General features: G+C 33.1%; 2 protein-coding genes across 2 annotated transcripts in view; one reads left to right on the forward strand and one right to left on the reverse strand.

The window, feature by feature from the left end:
• LOC133190369 (RNA binding protein fox-1 homolog 2-like) overlaps positions 1–14,353 on the reverse strand; it is a 443,535-nt gene extending 429,182 nt beyond the window's left edge. The window contains exon 1 of the mRNA XM_061325971.1: positions 14,350–14,353. Coding sequence (XP_061181955.1) covers positions 14,350–14,352 — 3 coding nt within the window. The 5' untranslated portion in view covers position 14,353. The remainder of the gene's footprint in view (positions 1–14,349) is intronic.
• Positions 8,011–9,400, forward strand: LOC133190879 (galactoside alpha-(1,2)-fucosyltransferase 2-like). Its single transcript, XM_061326559.1, has 2 exons — positions 8,011–8,053; positions 8,232–9,400. Exons 1-2 carry the CDS (start codon positions 8,032–8,034, stop codon positions 9,227–9,229), a joined length of 1,020 nt encoding a protein of 339 aa, XP_061182543.1. The 5' UTR covers positions 8,011–8,031; the 3' UTR covers positions 9,230–9,400.
• Positions 14,354–20,645: the final 6,292 nt, after the last annotated feature.

Here is a 20,645-nt window from a genome sequence, read left to right on the forward strand (position 1 = left end):
ATTCCTCAGGTAGTGCAGACTCAAGTTTGTTCAGATCTTGGCCAATGGAAGTATTGTATGGCCACGATAAGGAATCAAAGTTAATTATAAAATATAAAGGATTTTAATATAAGCAAGAGTCGCAGGTCCAAATGTATTTTTATGCAAACATTATCGTCGAGTTTCTTTTTTCAAATTATGTCCTTTTCGTTAGGGTGTAGTTAAAATCAGGGATCAAATTTATTCAGGAAAGAAAATCTATAAAAAAGCTTTTCAATGTTTAGTAATATTTATATTGAAGCATCTCAGTGTTATGTGGATTCAAGTTATAACAAGACCATTTGGGAAGAGTATGGGTTAAAAAAAATAATGTGAATAGAGATAGAAACAAAATATTAATCTTTTTCTTAAGAATAACAGGGTCGGTGTTACTCATGTGAGCATTTTGCCTTTGGGCCTTTTGTTTCAAAAGTGGAAGGGGCACTAGGCACCCCCCCTCCCGTGACTACCCCCATGGGCCCATATGTTGACTTATATCGGCTTTAAATATAGGAAAAATATGCCTAGCGACTAAAAATTTGGATTGGCGATTAGGATTAGGAATCATCTGGCACCTAAATCTTTTAGAGTCACTTAGAGGCCCAATAACATGACTCCCCTATCTTTGGTAAGAATGGGCACGTATACATGGGAAATAAAGTAACTAGGAAATGTTCAAAGTAGAATTGTAAAGAAAAAAAATCACATGAAATTAAAGCCAGTTAAATGCCCAAAGGTTTTAACTTAAGCATGCACGTAAAACTCTAATAGTCAAAATGTTTTAATTGATCATTTCGTTTACGAAACTTGGATCTCATGAAATATACTCTAAACTATAATAATATCGAGGATGGTTCACATTATGAACATCAAGATTTAATGTTCGCCCGTACAATTACGGCCTAATACTAATGTGTAGACGATGTTTCTAATGAGGAAGAATTTAATTGGCAAACAATTGATCACATCACTCGTCCAATTTACTGCATTTCAAAATTGTCAATTTTCTGGAGCAAAAAATTACCAGGGGCAACTATCGTCCTATCTGGTCTACCTGAGATCTGTGTGCACTGACGCGACAAACAAACAAACAAGGTGACAAAGAAAACACATGACTTGTCCATTGCTAATAAAATATTTTCTGCACTTTTAAATTTCTTCTCTATACAAAAAAAAAAAAAAAAACACATTGAGGAAAATGTTCATATTACGGAATTTGACGATCGCCAAGGCAATTTAAACCGGTCACCAATTTGGCGACATAGAGAAATTTAGGCGCCAATCGAAAGTTTTAGGTGCCAATCAAAAATTTTAGGAGCCATGACGACTAAATATGTCGCCAATTAGAGCCCTGGTCATATGACTGGAAGAGTTGTTAAAAATGGGAGTTGTTTTATGAAAATTTTCATATCCAAGGCAGGGTTGCCGTAGTTAAAAATTTTATAAAGTTATATTTTCTTTAAAACATTTCCAAGATATGTATCAAACATATTTTCAAGAGACCTGTCTTTAAAGACATCTTAAACAAAACGCATCTAAAAATGAGTAACTGACATAAAAAGCGTTATTTTATGTTTATTAATAGCATCAAGTAATGCCACTTTTCAACACTTTAAACACCCATTCCTCACAAGAAATGAAAGTCCAAGCTTTTTGACATCATAAAACAGCTGCCTTTGAAATAAAAATGTAAACTCGTAAATTTACTTACCTTATCATTGGTCATTTTCAAAATTATTTTGTTAAATACATTCTGATTGTACACACAAATACTCCAAAGTTGAATTTAAAAAGATGCTTGAGTTTCTGATTGACAATATCTATGTAGTTTTAGGAGATCAACTCTGCCAACAATCTCTTGGATTTCCATGGTACTAATTGCGCCCCGTTATTAACAGACATATTTTTGTACTCATATGTAGCAGACTTTATTCAACAACCCCGACATGAAAAGTAAAAGTCATGCTGTGGCTTTGAATTCAACATTGAGATTTATCGACGACGTTTTGTCAATTAACAATATTCATTTTCATTTCTATGTTGATTAGAAATATCCCTTTGAACTCGAAATAAAAGATACTGCAGAGTCTGACACATCTGTTTCATATCTGAATATTTTACTGTAAAAGACGTTAATGGTAAACTAACAACAAATCTTAATGATAAACGTGATGACTTCAACTTTTCTATCGTCAACTTCCCTCATTTATGTAGCACTAAACCCTTATCACCTGTATATGGTGTTTATGTCTCCCAGTTGATTCGATACACAAGAGCATGTTCTACGTACGAACAATTTCTAAAACGAGGCCATTATTTTCATACCGAAATGTCTGCGGATTTTTTCCGTTTGCCCGATCATGACATGGAGCATACGGCGGGTGTGACCGGTCGACAGGGGATGTTTATGTCTCCATGGCACCTGATCTAACCTCTGATGTTTTCAGAGGTCCGTGTCTGCTCTGCATCCAATTTGTATTGTTTCAATGGACTTCTGAGCTGAGCTTAATTAATGTTCGCTATCTTCATATATCATTAATTGTATAATTAAATCGATTAAATCTTCAACAGTAAAGAAGAAAGGCATATTTTGATATTCGGTCTATTAGCAAATCATTTTTGTTACAAAGCCTGTATTTAAAAATAGAACCTATTTGCAGCTTTGTAAGTTCATCTGACCCTGGTTTCAGTTTTTGTAGTAAGATACATGGAAATGAAATGTTTTCAACATATGCACCTATGAATATTGCTCTCTTACAATTATCACCAATATTGCAAAGTAAGTGTAACTGCCATGTCCACAACCAGGATCCTTCTGAGGTTTGAACAATATCCTGGATGATTAACATTTACACATCTCCTTTAATTTGCACTATGCTAAATGGATGTCGGAAAATATGTGAGAATATTAGTATTGTATTAGAATGAGTCTATGAAGTTGTATACGGATATTGAAAATGGTTGGTAAACAGGATGCAGAAAAGTATGAAGTGAATTTGACACTTTATGTTGATATATTAAGTGGACAAAACTACTTCCACTTATTACAAAAACATGATAAATATGGAACCGAAAGGTAACTTAAACTTCTTGCCTTTTTTTTTTTTTTTTTTTTTTTTTTTTACAGAATTGGAGCATGATAAACAAACAAAAATATTACCTGTTAGTCTTCTGTTGCATTGCTGTGCTGGTGTGGATGTTCAACTTTCACAATAACATTTATGATTCTGCAATAAACCACTCCAACTTAAAGCGTTTAGCAAGAACCCCGACGTTTGATGACAATACAACAAAACCCATACAGGAATACCTGGATATTCTTCTGGAATAGAATTGTTCAATTTCTTATATTTTCAAAGGTATGTTAAATAATCATTCAATCAATCAAGTTTTTCTTTAAACGCTTTGTTGTAATCTAGTAAACTCAAAATACTGGAAGAAAACATATAATCACAGAGAGGTCCCGAACTTGCGAGCTCTATGAATTCAATATAACTTTCACAGGAATTAAAACAAGAGTCCCATTGGTCATAACGCTCACCCGAGTCATCTATACCTTCAGTCGCCTGAGTGGCACAGTGTTTAGAGCGTTTGCTCTAGAGTCGAGCAGTAAGGAATTGATCCTTACGTCGCTGGTTCTAATCCAACTGCGGGACGTAGAGAGCAGTACTTCGGATGAGACCGAGGGGTAATCAAAATGTTCGCGAACTATCTCTATATTTATAAAACCACCATTCAAATCAGAATGAAATTCGGCTCACATATAGTCATAAACATGTTCTATGAATAGCAGTTGTTACGCAATGTTTTGCTCCATGTTTGTGACGTCACAATGTGAAAATGACGTCAATATGTAGATGACTTGTGACAAAAAATTGCTGATTCAGTCGTACTCTGGCAACGAAAGGCTGTAAAGTTTAACGTATATCTTGGAAATTGCTTTGCAATAGCATATAATAATTTTTACAAGGTGTATAAAGATGAAAGACTTGCCAGAAGTTCAATCATTAATTCGATTGATTGTTTTAGTGAAGGAGGGGAGATGGTTAAAATTATGTTTTGTTCTGGTCCCAGTGAAAGTAAACTTGGGAAGAGATGTGTCCTTAGTTGAGCAATTTGTTATGAAAGATCGCCAAGTTAAAGTTATAAATATAATTGAATATCTTAAGAATATTATAATTATTAAATCCCTAAAATACCGTATATTTTAGACTTTAAACATATAAGATATGTTAACAAGAAGGCTCACATACTTTATCCACAATGGAAAAACGACCTACACAAGACAGAGAAATCGGATTGTGATGGTCACCATGCTCATTCTGGGAAAAGAAATCCTTATCCACCCATCCTATTGCCGAGATTTGGCCATTTGTGACAAAAGGACTATTCTTGTTTTAAAAAATAACTTGCATGGTGAGAAATATAAGACTAGGAAAAATCCTTTAGCTTCTGTGAACAGAACGCTACGGAGCAGTTGGGAATGTGGGATAATTTATGCATGACGGTTGAAGTTGTAAATACTAGTGTCCTCTAAAAAATTTAGAATTTTTTCAATTTAAATTTGTATATGACAATTGAAAAATTGTAAATTCTGTAGTAGACACTAGTTTCAAGAGTTGTCACAAAGAAAACATTTGGAATGTAATAATATACGACTCGCGATCACGACAATGTCCTTTCCCAAAGATATTCTCTTTCACAAGTCTAATCATTACAAAGTTGCGTCCTTCTCTTCCGTTGATCAAATTGTCTTCCTAAACAAAAACTGTCAAGCAATAATTTTGTAGTTATTGGTGTATAAATCGATTATGTCTTTAAAATTTGAGTTTGTTTGTTTGTTTGTTGTTTAACGTCCCTCTCGAGAATTTTTCACTCATATGGAGACACCACCACTTGCAGGTGGAGAGCTTCAAGTTTTGTCCTATATCAGGCACTTACGGCCGTTGAGTAGTTAGAGATCTTTTTCGTGTCAGCACCTACTGCGACACGGGACCTCGGTTTATACGGTCTCATCCGAAGGACCGGTCTCCACGTCCCACAGTGGAATTCGAACCCGCGACGTAAGGATCAACATTTGAGTTCGTTTGATACATAAATTAAGTACAAAAATTCGTTTTCGTTGGGCTCGATATTAATGTACATGGAAAACAACGATTTGGGTAAACAGGTCTCTGAAAAATCATCAAATTTTTACCTGTACTTTTTCGATGGAGTACCCGGGTACTCGATCAAAAAATCGTCCGAGTAACCGATTATCAAATATTGACCGATTTGACATCCATAATATCAAACAGTGTTTGAGTGAAAATAACTAATTGCTGATTCTGCATTATATATATGTAGGACTCCAAAGTGCGATGGTACTCCAAAGTCCGTTGGTCACGCCAAAGTCCGATGATCTGCGCCAAAGTCCAATGGTTTGACACGCCAAAGTCCGATGGTGCAGAAAACAATTAACGTTTATGACGTCATAGTACTACTGCGTCAACCTGCAATGTCGTGCCATGAAAAGGTCTTTAATAAATATAAACATGATAAATAAATATCAATATGCGAAAACTAAACCTAATCTCTCGGATAGGTGCGAAACTAACCCTAATCACTCGAAAAGTGTGTAACAACTATAACCTAGATATCTTTGATGGTTGCGAGACTAACCCTAATTACTCAACTAGTTTGCGAGGACTAACCCTTATTGTTTCGGGTTGGTGCGAAGCAAAAACTAACCCTAAACAGTCGAGTGGTGTGCGAGGACTAAAACAAATCTCTGGAAGATGCAAACAGTAAGCAAAATCAATAAAAATGCATGCGAGAACAAATTCAGAAATGATGGCTTTTGAATGCAGGACAACGGCGTCAAGAATTGACGTCGGATTATTGTGACATCATAAACGTTGATTGTTTCTCCGCATCATCGGACTTTGGCGTGTCAGACCATCGCACTTTAGCGCAGTGCGCCTCATAGGAAACGAACCATCAGACTTTTGCGTGACCATCGGACTTTGGCTTCCGTACAACAAAAAACCATCGGGGTTTGGCGCAGACCATCGGACTTTGGAGTCTTTTATATATATATATATATATATATATATATATATATATATATATATATATATATATATATATATATATATATATATATATATATATGTATGTATGTATGTATATTGCAGAATTAGCAATTAATTATTTTCACTCAAACACTGTTCTAATAAAATGAAGAATCTTAATAATGCATAATTTTCCCCTTAGCTGATGAAAGAGTTCGTATAGGTATACACGTTTAAGCATTTTTAATGTGTTGAAATTCCGAAAGCACACTGGTACCACCTGTAGCCTCTGATTCTTGATGATTATAGGACAATATTGTTAAATTCGTTTATCGGTCTTCAGTTTTCGGATGCTACAAAGTTTTTAATAATTAAATGTAAAATTATTATAGGCTGATATCTTCGTCCTTTTTTGTTGAATAAGTTTTGAGATTTTTCATCAAATGTTTATATTAGGAAGATTATAATTCATATTCAGCTCATTCCAAACACCCTTTAATGTATGTATGACTTGCAATGCAAACCTGAGGAAGTAATCTTTGACCTGACTCTAATCTAACAGTTTTCTTTTAAGCACAAGGATGTATAAATAATCAACTTCCTGTTATGAAGTACTCATTAAGTTTCTTAACGCACTTGAAGAGTGTGGATGTTACTCTTGTAGGCAATATGTACAGAGTGTGATGGACTTATGAACTTATGATTTATTTTTAAATATAAGGTATCATTTTCCTTTCCACATTTATTTTTCGATTTTTCAAGCATTAATAGCACTTTTACTGAACCTGATTCCTTTAAAAAGTGACATGTATGATATCCTTATGAAATAAGTGCGTTCGTCAATGTAATTTTGTATCATGTAATATTTCTCTGGCTGCAGACAAAAGATTGATAGAGTATTTATCGTGTATGTTTGTTTGTTTGTTTTTTTTTACAATAAGTATAATCATTTGATTTTCTATTTATTTTAAACTTTTAATGTTAACTTTTTAAAAATAATTCAATACAAATATTTTAGAGCACCCCTTATTAAGAAAAAAAAATATAAGGACCTCTACAGCGATTTGAAAAAAATGTTGTTCTATGATATAAAATTGATAAACAGGAAGGACTGATTATTGCAAAATTTATCCCAAAAGTAACTGTTTGTATTGATTAGCATCTATATTTGAAAAAAAACAAACAAACTGATATAAAAAATTGATATACCTTGTGCCATAAGACTTTGCTTACCTTATGAATTAATAGAGAATAATACATACTAGTACCCTTTTCCATATTATACACTGTATCAACCCAAGACACACATATCAGCCAGAGGGGGCTTAGGCTCTCTGGCTGATATTGGTCGAGGGCTGATACAAGAAATGACAGGGGAAATTGTATGTTTTATTACGTTTATTACATACGGGCTCATCAGTAGATACATGTATATAAACAAATTGACAACATACACTCAGTCCTATGTATCGATTTTCGATTTCAAGAAATAAATGTATATACAAATGTATTCAAAGAAGTATCTCAAAATTTTTCTTCACCCTAAGTTGTTTTGTCCTACTTACATGAAACATATGTGTCAATGCAGATAACTTTTAAATCTTCAATTTTTTGTTGTTTTTTTTTTTAATTTTCAATTACAACGAAAAGTTCGAATGGTTCTTAAAAATAATTTTGCAATGCATTTTACAACACAACTCCTGAAGCTAGCTAATCCTGCTGTTTGTCTCAATATGCTTGACAAATGTCTTATTTCAGTTTTCACTGAAAAGTGAATTTACAGTAGCTACTAGTAATTTTTGATCATCGAATCCAAGGATTTTAAAATTGTTTATAACATATATTTTTCAAGTACATGCTTTTATTACTCTCTGATAGATTTTCTTGTCTATTAGAAAAGTGAATGTATTGCATTAATTGGTGCTTATTTTGCAGACAAAGATCTGAAGCCGACGTCAGTATGCGGAGATTTCTTAGAAAAGGTAAGGAATTTGATAAAAATTAATTTAGGTTAAATAGCCATAATAGGACTAATAAAGAGAAAAAATAAAGAATTTCAAAAACGACATTTTATATTTTTATGTATTTAATTGGTAATCAATCTCAGTAACAGTGAATATATTTTTAACTTGATGAAAAAATGACATTTCTTTTTTTCAGCGTGTCTTCCTTTTATAACATTCGGTGTTTTGTTATTATTTCTAATTATCCACGTATATGAACCACAAATATGGCGGCCACATACGACACATGGACAAACTTCTCGGGCAATCCGAATTGTGAAGAAAGATATATTCAGCTATAAAGACTCCGAGGATATTGTTTGTGTTCATTTCCAAGGACGACTTGGGAATCTTATGATTGAATACGTGTTCCTATACATTATAGCAAAGATTAAAAAGTTATATCCTATTCTTCCAGAAAACTCAGTATTGGTTCAAATTTTTAATATTCAAAAAACTACACTTTCAGCAATAAAAAGCTCCCCAAACGCTTGTTCCAAATTACCATTACATAAAGAAAGATGGGGACTTTCATATGACGAGAATCTGCTCAGTGTACCCCCTTCCAAAGGAGTGAGATTTGATGGCTTCTTCCAGTCATGGAAGTACTGGATCAAATATGAAGACGAAATTCGCGATATTCTAACTTTCAAAGAACCGATAAGGAAAAAAGCATACACACAGATGAGGGATATCCTTAATCAGATGAAATTTAGTGCAAATAACAATAATGTTGTAGTCAGCGTACATATAAGAAGAGGAGATTATGCAACCAAGGGGCATTATAAGTACGGCAAACTCACACCACCTGAAACTTACTACAAGAATGCCATGGACTATTTTAAAAAAAGATATCGACATGTAGTATTTGTTGTAGGTTCTAATGATATAGGGTGGTCTAAAAGGGCTCTAGCAACCGAAAAGAATGTTTACTACTCAACAGGGAATTCAGCAGCAGAAGACATGGCCTTGCTTTCTCTCGCTAATCATACCATCGTGTCTGTGGGAACTTTTGGCTGGTGGATTGGATGGATGGCGCGAGGAACCACTATTTTTTATAAGAACATCTTTAGACCCGGATCTGAATTTGCCAAAGAGTTCCGAAATAATTCTATTGATGACTTCATTTACCCTGGGTGGATTCCAATGGAATAAAAAGATGTTTGTGAAATACCAAAGGAAAAAAATTAAGAATACAATAATCCACCATCGAAAGAAGAACGGTTGACACTGATATTGCTTTTTTGACAATATCTAATCATTAAATTCATTTTTATGTTTATTTAATCCTTCATGCTAAATGTAAGTCACATCCAGCATCTGGTATATGATTAGGCATATTAAAGTTAAATTTTGATATCGACAATAGAATTTTTTTAAAATTATTAAAAATGCAGAACTCTATATACCATACATGATGGACAGCGGTTCAAATAGACAACAATGGACAGAGATGGCAAGAAATTTACAGCTATAACTTGTGACTTGAAAGAGTATCAAAGACACAAAATAAAAAAAAAATATACATCGCATCAATTCATTATCACGTAATAGGTCCATATACGTAAAGTGTGTTATAAAGCAACAATATAAATACGCTATTCCTTCAACAAATATGCAAATTTAATGCTCATCATCGGAATTTTATATATTATGATTGACATACTGCCTACTCAAATTTAAAAAAAAAGACAGACATTGATTTATATATTTTTTAAACCAATGTCTATAGTTTTTAATTTGAGTAAGTAGATTCCTTGACTATAAGCAAACAAAATATATTAAAGATAGTCTATGAATGGATAAAAATGGGATAAAATAAGGCTAATGGTGGAAAACTATTTGCAGAAAGGTATAAAAGTATATATTACAGAGAGACACAGCGTACAAATGAATTGAAAACATTTTTTTTCTTTGCAGAACCTACCAAGAAAAGTTTTAAAATTTCATATATACTTATATATTACAATAACCAGATCCGTGTTACTATGTTTCTGTTATTATCTTATTATTGATAGAATGAAAGGTTCATAAGACATCTGAAATCACCATAATACTTAATGTTAATCATTATTTTTATCACTTGTGGGGCGACTTGTGTGTGTGAGTTTATAAACACTGGCTTTCACGACTCATAACGTCATATACTGTTATCAGTACAATAAATATAGACTGTTAAAATGACAATGTAGATAGTGTCCTTGAATCTACCTATCAATTTAAAAATCAAATCATCTTAATGTAAAAACTTCATATCAATTGTATTCTTTTTTTTTCTAAGAAATTCTTTTTTTTTTCATTGCATTTGTGAAAAGAAATGACGTCAAGTTTAACACTTGAATCATTATAAAGTAACACTGATCTTACAAACATACATTTATTTTATGGTCTATAAATGATTGGTATTTTGCATTTTTTTTAAAAACAATTTTTTGGAAGAAAAGGTGTTTATAAAATTCTAAGTCTTGTACAATTCTTACTTATGATAACGATTATGAAATTACTTATGAAATGTCGAGTAAGAAAAAAAAGAATACACACCTGGGATTTTTTCCAAAAACTAAAGCAGTAATTTTCTTATTAAAACACACAGATAAAAATTTCCAAGATTTCCAAGAATTTCACAAAATGGGCATATATCTCTCAAAAATCATACATTGCAGCAACATGAAGAAAGGATTATTTTATTATCAATAAGTACTTTTTAGGAAATAATTACGCGCAAATATAAATGAAACAGAATAAATGCTCCCTGGTTAAATACATTATTGTCAATTCTTGTCTAAATAAGTTCATATTTGCTTTATATGATATGGTCAAAACAAAATGCATATAGTGATTTGCAATGTGAATGACATTTGCCAAAAATTATATGTGGGTCTGTCACACAACTCATCATTTCACTTAAGAGCCCAAGAGTCCAAAGTTTACATGTATATGGGAGAGTGCTTTGGTAAGACCACATGCAAACACTAACCAGGGAAGATAACTGGATACCAACGTAACAATGAAAAACGGGCAAACAGGTGGCCCCGTGGTATTTACAGGCGCCGAAAATAAATCCAAATGAGTTAGTGCGTTAGTGACATAAAGGATTGGAATGATTTTGGACCTACGAGCGGTGATCAAAAAACATTAAACGACGAAAAGATGTTTTGTTTACGGACGCAGTTCGCTGGTTCACACGCAATGGATCTCTTGTAATTTCGGCCACAATAATTCAATAAGTATATTACCAACATGACCAACATAGATAAGATGAAATAATTTGAAAGATCCGATATGATTAAAAAACCACAATTATCCGTACATAGTTGAGTTTGCAAAATAGATTTAGAACGACAATGCCTGTTTAGTGTATGGCCACTGGTCACTGGATCCAGGTCACGCGTGATCGGGGGATGGCCGGTTACGTAATTATAAACAAAAACAAACTCCGAGGCGTATTGAAAATGTGTGACTCAATAATTTGGAATGAAACCACAGAACACGTAAAAACTTATTTTAAAGTAATATTAGTATTTATTTTGGATAGGTTTATCATTTATAGCAAGTTTATTTCAGTTATGCGCATAAAGATTTCACCTTCACTTGTCTAATTGAAACTAGTTACCTGTATATGGGTCAAGCTTCTAGTTCATTTATTAAACAAGACTCGAACAAAATAACAAGTTCATGAGATCAATAATATGTTAAAGAACAACCTTTTAGCGACAGCTATATCGAAATATTTACCGTTTTTGAGTTATAAAACGAAAACTTTCAAGGACCCTCGATCCCTAATTTAAGGAACCAGCCCCTTCTTGGTGGTGCCAAATGAAAGACCTTAAAATTGTGCACAACTTTTATTCAACATGTCTTAACAAAATATTTTAGTTTAAAAGATACATAGGAAAATATGTGTAAATTTTCGCGCCATTAGGCGTTCTAATTTTTTACCCCATCTAGCGCCATTTTGAACACAGAAATCAAAAAACAAAAATAGATGTGCACAACCTCAATGCTTCTATTATTCAAATTCAGTAGTATTTCTGCTCCAGCTTTTGTAGTTTCGGAGCCTTTGTCTGGAAACGAAACACCCAAAATTTTCATTTAAAGGGAGATAACCCAAAAGCGGAAGTGGATTTTTGAAATGTTTTACAGCATTCTGATAGAGTTTTGTAACGTCTATAAACTCTGAAAATTTGAACAAAATCCTTTGAGAAATGAGCGAGATATGAGGTCTCAAAGTTGGCGTCTAGAAAAGAGAAGAAAAAAAAAGAATAATCTTAACCATCAGAATCAGTAGAAGGTCTTCCGTTGTGACGAAAGACCTTAATAAAATGTGGTTTTAGTGTTCATTAGTTTTAAAGAAGTCCTCCCCGATTATAATGCACATCTGTCATTGTTCTGCTCATGCGCGAATCACGTGATCCAGGCGGTCACGTGACATGCTTCGTAGCGAATTAGCATGGTGACCATCTTAACCCGAGTCCTCTGTCTCGGGAGCGTCGTTTATCCAATGTGAAAAAAGTATGGGTGCCTTCTTTTTCTCATATCTAATATGTTTAAAGTCTAAAATAAACGATATTTTAGGGATTTGATAATCATATTATTGTTCAGATATTCAACTATTTTTCTAATTGTAACTTCGCGATCTTTCAAATCAATTTGATCAACTAAAGACACATCTTTTTACCGGCTTGCTTTCACTGGGCAACAGGACAAACATCATTCTTAACACCTCCCTGTCTTCACTAAAACAATCAATCCAATTAATAATTGAAACTCTGGTAAGTCTTTTGTCTTCATAAACCGTGTACAAATTATCATATTCTACTGCAAAGGAATTTACGAGATATATGTTAAACTTTACAACGGTTCGTTGCTCGAGTACATATACGACTGAGTCAACCATTTTTTGTCACAAGTCATCTACATATTGACGCCATTTTCACATTATGGCGTCACAAACACAGAACAAGATATTACATAACATCTGCTATTTATAGAACATGTGTATGAGTATACATGTATGTGTGCCATATTTCATACTGATCTGAATTGAGGTTTTGTAAATATAGAGATAGTTCGCAAACGTTTTGATCACCCCTCTTATCTGATCTGATGTCCCTGTTCCTGCGGGGGATTGTTGCTTGGTAATTTGAAGTACTCCTATGTACCTCTGTAGACATTCCAGACAGCCACTCCTCCGTTTCAAAGGGGTGAAGAGGGAAACCAGGTAGTGTTGAGGCAAGCGAATCTCCAATCAATATTTTACAGTGTACCACAGACAAATTTACCTACCTAGAATGCCCTAGCCTTAACCCTAACCCCAACTCCAGTACTAACCCTAAACCTAACTCTAGCCCATTTTGCGCGGCTCTCCGTTCTTTGCATGCAAGATAAATGGGGAGGAACAACAGGCCAGATGAGATCAAAATATTCCTTTATCTCCATTGCTCTGCCATCGGCCATCGATATGATCTAACCCCCCCCCCCCCCCCCGCCCCGGTGAAAAGATTGTAAGATTGTAAGCAAAACTAGCATTACCATTTTTAACAAGTGTGTTTCATCGTACTTAAACAGATCATGATTATGTAATGAGATATTGGGGTGATTAACGATGGATCCCCACTTCAGCAATGGCAGCAGCTGCTATGTGGTTGACTTTTTTTGCACTTTTTATCGATTTTCTTATTTCTAACCGGTGGCACGTCAGAACAATCGTGAAAGAATATTTGACCAGACAAGTTTAGTCTTTGGTATAAGCACATGATGCATGAAAAAGTACATTCTATTTCATGTACCGGGAGGTTGATGTTTTACTTTTCTGAGACAAGTTCATTTGATCCCAAGAGTATTCCCAGGTTATCCAGAGGTAGAAATAATATAAAGAGGTGATGAAGAATGCGAGGGTCAAGATCATGCCATTTATTTCCCGTTTAGCGTGTCATATAGCGGACTAGCTGTTAGTGAAAGATCCAAGTTTCTACCTCCACGTTGCTTAGCATATTTACCTGTCCTATTGGAAGTTGGGGATCCTAGAGTCCAAATAGTTTTGTCACCTGTAAAGACTTTGTTTGGTTTAGCATATTAGTGACTTAATGTGTAACTAACGATGTTAATGAAATCTGAGATGTATTGGGAAGGGGTCTAAGGTTATTAATAACTATGCATTGTGTAATTTATTTAAACTTTGAAAAATTATATTATATTCTAATGTAGGTGGTGATTGCATTGGATTCTTTTTCTGTCTGCTTTTATGATGTCGAAATCAGAGCCCCTACCCCTGCCATGTCAGAGGCTCCGCAAATGGTGAAGCTGTGAGTTGCAAAATTGCACTTGACCCCAGTAACATCCAAACCTTTTTAGCAGATTTCCATTGAATTGATATCTAATGAGGGGACTAGTATTGCTGTTAATGAAAAATGACCAAGATAGATGTTAGGTTAGGTCCTCCTTAAAAAATGTTTGTTTGGAATTGACGCCTGAGAGCTTTCAGACCCAGGAGGGAGGGAGGAAGGGATTTTTTTAATTTAATTTTTTTTTTATTATTTATTTTTTTACAAATTGAACGTTAAATAAAACAAATGATAAAAAATAAAAATTCGCAATGAACAGTGGTGATTTTGATTACTTTTCCTCTTTCTTTTATCTTATTAATATTATTTTTGTTTAAGTTTGAAATAAATTTCACAGGGGTACTCAAATATCAATCTAATTGAAATTAGATGTTAGACCTGCTCATTTATTAAAAATCAAATTTCAGCGTCAAACTTCGAGTTTTTAAAAAAAATCTTCTTAAAAAGATAATTTTATTAGTCTATTTCATAGGATTTCTTTTTGGAATTTCTAGGCCTTTTGTCAAGACAATTCATACAAACAGTAAGAACCACACGAAATTTCTTTATAAGAATTGGGCTGTTTTGAGGAAAAGGGGGAGGAGTGCATGATGTGATCTAGCGTGTTTGCCATGCTGAATCAACTTTAACATTACGTTTCAAAGACTTGTCAGGCAGAGACAACATTTTTCCTTTATCATCAATGTCGCGATAAAATATTTCTGATCCATGTAATTTGGATGATAACTGAATTGAACGATCATTTTTCAACATGACGGACTTGTCAATTTGCAATCTATGTGACTATCTCTTTCCAGGAATCGTGTTTACTAAAACTGTATATCGTTTCATTTATTTGAATTCATCATTCATTTTTATGGAGACGCATAAATGCTCGGCTCTTCAACGCTTGTACGTTTTACATCCAGGAGATACAACTTGGTCTGACATTTGGCGGCTTTTATTTTGTCAAGGATCTTCTAATCGCTATATCACAAACACTACAAAGAAAGTGTGTTAATGACCGGTGTTGTTAAATTAATGTGGAGCTCAAACCTGAGTTTAAAGAGCTCTGTATCTCGTAATAAACATTGTAAAACGATAAAAAAAATTCAATATTTTGCCAATAATTTTTTTCAGCCGGGGGGGGGGGGGTCATTGAGGCGGGCGGCAATTCCATACAAACAATTTTATTTTGGCCTTAGTGGGGATAATTTTCAGTTTACCAATGAAGTGCAGTTTTAATTTTTCCCAGATGACACTGCTTAGAAAGCTTAGAAACGTTATTGTGAAGAGTTGACACTTGTACCCCATAAAAGTAAAATATAAATACATTTTTAGAGAAAAAAGAATTTCATTTAATCTTGCATTAGATACCAATGCTTAGTATGATCTGAAATTAGAAATGATCTGCAATGACTGCACAAGTTTTTTTACACTATGTATTTTATAACAATTGATGTAAATAGAAGAACTAAAAATACAGTATAAGAAATATGCAATATTCTACGAGAATGCCCGGATACATATATATTTTTTTATCCCAAAATATATTTGTTCATCAATTTTAAAATAGAAATGCATAGCTAGTGCTCTTATTTTTGAGTTTTCTGAAAATATATTTGAGATATGATAATTTTGATTCACAATAATGATGAACTTTGAAGAAATACCATGAGTAAATACACTTTACTCTGTGGATTCAAAAACATTGTTGTGAGCATTTTCGAACACTTACTGTAAATGTGGATATTTTTTACGGGGTAAAGTTTTGCGATTTCTATGGAACAAAGCGTTTACGTTGGGTTTATTTTCGCCGAAGTTATGGAATTTTCCAAATGTTTTGCTTTGTTGCTTAGTATTGTACCTTATATGGATATAAAATTTGCAAAATTTATTTATCACAGAATTTGCAACCCCCCCCCCCCTCTCGAACATTTCCATGATTTAAGTAATTGATGACTTTCAGAACCTGATAATCGGACTACCATAATGTGAGTTTTCGGCAGCAGGGTGCCCTGGCCAAGAACAGCCACAGTAACATCAGTGTCACCAATACAATTATAGTAAACTGAGCATTCTTATAATAAGTGGTTATGTAGTGATTGATAGACAGGTTCTCGGGATATGAAATGTGATATGTAAAGCGAAAATGTCCGCCCTTTTTGGTTATATCCTTAGCGGCGAATTTTTTTTTTTGATGAACTATGATTGGGTTTCGGATGGCATTTGTAAGATTTGTTGAATCCCCGAAATTGAGCAATAGCGATATGTCTGAAGAAAATTTAAAACTCTCAACTTATCCTCTTATATGTTTTTCCACTTACTATAATAAACCCTCAACTAATCTTCTTATATTTTCCACTTACAAAAATAGTGACACCATATATACTTTAAAAAGGTTTATGAGTATCATATATAATTTTTTAAAAAGCAATCCTTTCAAGAAAATTAAATTGAGTGTGATGAGTCTTAAAACATGTTCTGCCTACATGTTTCTCTGTATCAATATACATGTATAAACATGTATATTGACAATTTTCATGAAGCTTAAAACCTTTTAATTTTTTTTTTATTTTTGGTCAATACCTTCACCAAATCATAGCTCAACCCTTTATAATTACGGAAAGTATCTTTCCTTCAAAGTCCTCAAGCTCATAAACAAACCCTTAAAGTTTTTAATAGATGGCATTATTTCATTATAGACTTTAAAATTATTATTCCCATGTACAAAATTTTACTGTAAATGGTTGGTAAATATTTGGAAGGAAGGAATGTCATATAAAAGGTCTGACATTGTGGATCCAATTTGTGACTCAATGCAGGTAATAATTTATGTAATTAACCATTTTGTTGACAATACATAGATCAAAACAGTTTCACCCCCATTTGTTTACTATTATCTGGAACCAAGTACTACATGTGCAGCAAAGCAATATTATGTTATGTCGATTGGATTTATCTTTTATTTCTCCGTATCTTTCTAAAATATTAATGTACAGTGTTTGTTTGCGTCCCAGTTAGCTTGTCACCATGATAACTGTTGAATAGGCAACCTGATAAAGAATTCTTGACCTCTCACATGAAAAGAAATCTTAAAAGCATAGACAAGCAAAACATGAACTATTACGTAAAAAAAATCATCCTTGGTCTGGTGTATTTATTGATTTAAAGCTTCTGTTTTGGTCACGTGTTACAGATAGGAGTATAAAAAATCCTTCGTTTCCATACAGACTTTTTTTTTTTTTTGAAAAATGAGAATATTTACCTTTTAAACTAACATAATTATATAATTTTGCAATGCAGTGCTCCGACGTAAGGCATATAGCAAGATTCCCGACATTTGACGACGATTAAAGGAGACCCGTACAGGAATACTTGGATGTTCTTCTGGAATAGATTTTTTTCACTGTCTGAAGAAGCAAATATTTTTAAAAGTAAGTGATTAATTTCGTTTAATCATTCAAGGGTTATATTACAACTTCTTTGCAGCATACAAACAAACCCAATATACTTTCAGGAACATTTGAAGTGTCCTGAGAATCGATGAAAATACTGTGTCCAAAATTTTGGATCAAAGAGTTTCTTAATTACTCTTCTTGATAGATATATTTGTTCACGATTTAAAAAATGTTTTTTGATTCTATAAAACAAATTTACACAAATATTTTTATTCAATTTAGTTTTCTTCAAAGTTTATCACGGATAAACATAAAGATTTATTTTTCGAAACAAATTTAAAATCAGTTCAAACTGAAGATCGTCATGTGTATATATATATATATATATATATATATATATATATATATATATATATATATATATATATATATATATATATATATATATATATATATATATAATGATACATATAATGGATATTATATCATAATAAAGTTGTAATAAATTTTAAGAATTTTTTCACAAGATTTCTTTACATTTGATTAAGATAATGGAGAAATAACACTACAAAAAGGGGGTCTGAGCCAAATTCTTGCTAAAATAATATAATGTAATGATATTTTATTAAAGTGTATATAAAATATGCAAGAATATTTGTCCAAAATATTTGAAAATAATAATTTTTTTCTATCTAAAGAGTCTTGATTTTAAGAATATCGTAAACAAAATGCCTCCATAAACGAACCCTTAAACTAGCAAATACGATCTAATAGTTGGCTGAATACATCAAAGCAAACCTTGAAACATTGGGAACAATTCATTCTTTTGACATTAAAGCAGTAGATTAATTAGGAATTTACATCTGTTATCATTTCAAGGTTAAATTTTCTAATTTGTCAAAAGCTTGCCTCGTTTCAGAAATTGTTCTGCTTAGAAACATGCTCTTGCCTATTATATCAACTGCGAGACATTAACTCTATATGTAGGTGTTAATGGTATATTGCTTCATAAATAAGGAAAATTGATGATAGGAAAATTGGTCATAACGTTTATCTTTGAAAAAAAAAAGTTGTTAGTTTGTCATCAATGTCTTTTTCTTGAATAATATCCAAATATGAAACAGATGTGTCAGACTCTCTGGTGTCTGTTATTATAAGTTTAAAAGAATTTGTTGAACCAATATTAATGTAGGAAAATGAATAACACGTCGTCGGTATATCTAAATGTCATATCGAAGGCCACAGCAAATGACTTTATTTTTTCATGTAGAAGTTTTTGAATAAATTCTGCTTATGAATTCAAAAACTGATCTACTTAAAATAAGTACCAACAGATTGTCGGAAGACCTGGTCTACGAAAACTACATATAGTCAATCAGAAACCCAAGCATCTTTTTAATATCAACATCGGAGTATTTATGTGTATAATCAGAGTGTTTTTTTGAAAACAGAATTAGTTTGCGGTTGACTAATGACAAGATATGAAAATTAACGATTTTATTGATGAAGCAATTGTTTGATATTATTTATAGTGAGGGATGGTTGTATAAAGTTTTGGAAAGTCGTGTTGATGCTATTAATTTTGGTTAAATTTTTTGACTTCAAATTCCCTATAATTTCCATAATGTATTTAAGCATCCACATCTATTTAACACCACTTTTCGAATATGTTGTTGTAAAGTACTCTTGAAGTTTCTCCTTACCTGTTTTTAATTTTGAGTCAGCACCTACTGCGACGCGGGACCTAAGTGTACACGGTATCATCCAAAGGACTGGTTTTCACGTCCCGCATTGGGATTTGAACCCGCGACTCTAGAGCAAATGCTCTAATCACTGCTCCACGCGGGCGACAAGAGGCTTGGTAGAACATTTTCTAGAACCCGCTATACTGTAAAATCACTAATTTTCGTGGGGGGTTAATTTTCGCTGTTACATGTATCGAGAGACCCACGAATTCATGTCCACCATGAAATGTAAAATTTCATTTACGTAACTTTTCAACACTTCCCCAAAAACGAAATCGAATCCTTTCGAACCAAAATTTCATCAAACCTCGAAAAGTTAACCCCACCAAAGTATGTGATTTCACAGTATCTTTATTTACAATTGAGGAATTTTTATGAACGCTTATGAAACCAGTGCTACTATGGTAATTCCAATTCAATTTGCTATTGGGAATATTAAAAAAATATTTAAAACTAAAAAATGATTTTGAACAATTTCTAGAAAGGGAACTATGAGTATAGGTTGGATCTCCACTTGAAGCATTAAATCCAGGTTTCTCTAAATTATGAGTATTACAAATGTTGTTACCTGCTTTTTCAGCTGGGACTAGTACATATTAATCATGTTATCCATCTAATTGATTAACGTTCACGGTAGCTCAGTCGGTAGAGCGCTCGCTCCGTTATCGGAATGTCATGTGTTTGAATCACGGCCGCGACTGACCTAAGTCGATAAAAAATAAGTAGCAACTGTTCCTTCGCCAAGCGCTCCGCTTTTTGAGCTGAAAGTTGGGGGTCCTTCGAATGAGACCTTAAAAACCGAGACCCCGTGTTACGGTAGTTGTTGACATGATAAAGAACCCTCACTGCTCAATGGCCCTGAGTGCCGAGTTAAGATCTAAATTTGAAGCCCTTCGCCAAAATATGGTGACGTCTCTATATGAGTGAAAAATTCTCGAACAGGACGTAAAAACAACATACAATCAATCAATCAATCTCACTCTTTATTCACTTCTGAATGTCTAAATTTTTTAATAGTAGAATGAAGAAGCCAGTATTAACCATTATTTTTAGTGTTAAAATAGGAATAATAACAATCAATTATTACAATCAACCAAGATTT

Source organism: Saccostrea echinata, unplaced genomic scaffold (assembly GCF_033153115.1).
Source record: "Saccostrea echinata isolate AGI-Se365-2 ecotype Australia unplaced genomic scaffold, CSIRO_AGI_Sech_v1 ptg000022l, whole genome shotgun sequence".
NCBI classification, from domain to species: domain Eukaryota; kingdom Metazoa; phylum Mollusca; class Bivalvia; order Ostreida; family Ostreidae; genus Saccostrea; species Saccostrea echinata.

Excerpts from the sequence above, each read along its gene's own strand:
- LOC133190879 (XM_061326559.1), top strand. The coding sequence starts at position 8,032 with ATGCGGAGATTTCTTAGAAAAG. Across the intron at positions 8,054-8,231 it reads GCGGAGATTTCTTAGAAAAG|CGTGTCTTCCTTTTATAACA; the intron begins GTAAGGAATTTG and ends TCTTTTTTTCAG.